The 3,421-nt window shown below is 40.4% G+C and overlaps 1 protein-coding gene across 1 annotated transcript in view; it reads left to right on the forward strand.

Moving 5' to 3' along the window:
• The first annotated feature begins 269 nt into the window (after positions 1-269).
• Positions 270-3,421, forward strand: part of LOC145390914 (histone PARylation factor 1-like) — a 37,437-nt gene continuing 34,285 nt past the window's right edge. The window contains exon 1 of the mRNA XM_080265647.1: positions 270-432. Within this exon, the coding sequence (XP_080121773.1) occupies positions 319-432 (114 nt within the window). The 5' untranslated portion in view covers positions 270-318. The remainder of the gene's footprint in view (positions 433-3,421) is intronic.

The following is a 3,421-nucleotide window of genomic DNA, read 5'->3' on the forward strand; positions in this document are numbered from 1 at the left end:
CCCAGCTAACTCTCTTTCACTCACTTCGGAAAAGAATAGAGGAGACAAACCCTTAAAAAACAAAAAAAAAAAAAAAATCCGTGTAACATTTTTCCAACCAGATAGATTCTGTCAGGTGTCAACAGGTAAAATAAACCGCAGAAGGAGAAGTCTTACGAATTCTGTCCCAGCGGAAAACAAAACATTCCGTTCTCCCGCACGCCGCACCACAAAACACAAAACCGTCCCCATTCCGAGTCAGTTACCTTCCAGCGGCGGAGGTGGTTAGACGTCGCTCCTCCCGCTGTCTTTCCCTGTGTGGTTGCTTCCTCTCGCGTCATGTCGTGGAGTCATATGTTCGGGCTGGCCAGTGTCCCAGCCCGAAAATGGGACACCACCTTCGAGGACACCCTGAAGCGAGTCTTTCCGGAGAGCATGGACGATTCTGATTCTGTGAGTTATATTGAGAACGTTTTGATTTTGATGTGTAGTCAGAAAACTGCAACTTTTGATGTCAAGTTAAATGAATGAAAGTTTTGACCCAGTGCACGGTCTTTAAGTGACCAAGTAGTAGTAGTAGTAGTAGTGGTGGTGGTGGTAGGAGTAGTAGTGGTGGTGGTGGTGGTGGTAATAGTAGTAGTAGTTGTAGTAGTGGTAGTAGTAGTTATCCCAGGTTCATCGAAAACGTGAATCCTGTGGACTGTAATAGAGAGGAAGTTGAGGGACGTTCGTATATCCACGTGACTTCCACCGCCGGGCCGTCTCGATGCCACCACGTGAAGGCGTCTCTCTCCGCCCTCTAAATTACGCGTGTTAGACCTCGCACGTGACTATAGTGTGTTTATTTCCTGCTGGCAAAGATTCCTAACCCCTTTCAGCGCAGTTGGTGGCCAGGGTGAGTCAGACTGGAGGCTTGATTTGGCTATATTATTTTCACCTTGACTTAACGCAGATTTCTTTTTGTGGTTCATTTTACGTAACTTAGACATATAGCACTTCCTCGTGACTAGCATCGTACTGGAGTGTCATTACTGATACAACTCGGCACTGATGGAGAGGTAATTTTAGGTCAAAGTGAAATGAGTCTAGTAACCAAGGAGACTCATACGATATCCAAGGCTCACTGAATTTCATGCAACCCAGCCTAGTGATAAACCGAGGAGTTATTATTATTACTATTATTATTATTATTATTATTGGTATTATTATTATGATTATTATTGGTATTATTATTATTGTTAATGCTATTATTGTTATTATTATTATTATTATCAAATTCACGTTCTAACTCAATCCGCATCAGAGAAATGAATGCATCTTCCAATGTTCCATATCCATAGTGAGTGTCTATAGGTTGCTCATTTTAACTTGGCAAAGATTTTCGTCCTTTTGCAGCGTATTTCCAGCAGCTCAGAGGCAGGATAAGAGAGTACTACGGCTCTGCATCCTTTCCATAGCACTTCTTCGTGACTAGTGCCATATTCTAGTGTTAATTTATTGTCATAGTTCAGCAGAGGGTGAGATGGCAGTTTTATGGCCGGTTAAAGTGAGGAGTGTAAAGAGAGAGAGAGAGAGAGAGAGAGAGAGAAGAGAGAGAGAGAGAGAACCGTACCAATTGAGGTAAATATCTCTTTTCTTTTCTTTTTTTCCTTCTACGTGTACTGTAGTGTATTTTTAACCCTTTCATCCCGACTACATGGCCATTTTTTAATTGATTTTTTGTTTTAATTTTGAGGTTATATATAGCCCTCATTAACCCCTTCAGTACGAGAACCCTTTCCGAAATTGAAAAAAAAAAAACATCAGGAAATACCAAGAAGAAGAAGAAGAAGAAGAGGAAACCTCAACGCATTCCAGTAGGTGATTTACTCTTGCTATCGCCAACCAGTGGACCTTCAGGCTCTCATTTCTCCCACTCTGTTCATACTAGAGTTAAAATAGGGACTTGGATGGAACGTTGACTGCTTTCCTTCACCTTAGCCTGGCCCAGATTTTCCTCTTGAAGCTTCTCTCTTCACGTAGCTCAGTGGCTGAAAAAGACAATACTACGGCTCTACATCAGTTCCGTAGCACTTCTTCGTGACTAGCATCGTAAATCTAGTGCGGTCATAATTCGACACGTGGAGAGATGACAATTTTAGGCCAAGTGTGGGTGAAAAGAGTATAGGTGAGTGTGAGAGGTGAAATTACATACTCCTCTCTCTCTCTCTCTCTCTCTCTCTCTCTCTCTCTCTCTCTCTCTCTCTCTCTCTCTCTCTCTCGCATTTTATTTATCTCCATCTATCTATCCCTCTGTTTATCTGTCTATCTATGCATCCATCTATCTGTCTATAGTTCCTCCCCCCCCTCTCTCTCTCTCTCTCTCTCTCTCTCTCAAAGGTCAATGATTTTCCTCTTTATGGTCGCCTGGGCAAGAGGTACGTATGCAGATGAAGTATAGTGGTTAGAATGCCCCGGTCGGAGGACCTGCCGAGCATACTACGACTGTTACTACTACTACTACTACTACTATTACACTAATTTGGCCTAAAACTGCACTAGATTCTGATGCTAGTCACGAAGAAGTGCTCAGGAAAGGACTGTGGAGCCGTAGCATTGTCTTCCTGCTACTTATCCACGTGAAATTAACTGCCAAAAGACGAAAATTTTATGCCTCATCTACTTGAAAATTTATGACTAATCTACGTGAAAAGTTATGAATAATCTACGTGAAAATTTATGAATAATCTACGTGAAAATTTATGAATAATCTACGTGAAAATTTATGCTTAATCTACGTGAAAATTTATGAATTATCTACGTGAAAGTTTATGAATAATCTACGTGATATTTTGACTAATCTACGTGAAAATTTATGAATAATCTATGTGAAATTTTATGACTAATCTTCGTGAAAAGTTATGAATAATCCACGTGAAAATTTATGAATAATGTACGTGAAATTTTATGACTAATCTACGTGAAAATTTGACTGATATACGTGAAAATTTATGACTAATCTACGTGGAAAGTTATTAATAATCTACGTGAAAATAATAAGCTGCAAATGGATGAAATTCTGGGCCAAATTAAGGTGAAAGAACTGTAGGTACATTGTGTTCAGGTGTTCTTGTACAGGTGGGCGGGGGGGAACACCTCTACAACGGGAGAATATGTACCAAACTCGGAAAAGAAATGTGTTATGTTGTCAGCGTGTGTGTGTGTGTGTGTGTGTGTGTGTGTGTGTGTGTGTGTGTGTGTATGTGTACAGTACGAACATGTGGTGTACACTTGGTGGCGAAAATTTTCCTAGTATTTCATCACCTCTGGGTGTAGATAGATAGATAGATAGGCATAGATATAGCCAGATAGATAGAAAGGCATAGATAGACAAATAGATAGATAGACAGACAGATAGATAGATAGACAAGTAGACAAACAGACTGATAGATATAGATTGATA

Source organism: Coenobita brevimanus, chromosome 16 (genome assembly GCF_032717465.1).
Source record: "Coenobita brevimanus isolate Jiangsu-jjx chromosome 16, ASM3271746v2, whole genome shotgun sequence".
NCBI lineage: Eukaryota > Metazoa > Arthropoda > Malacostraca > Decapoda > Coenobitidae > Coenobita > Coenobita brevimanus.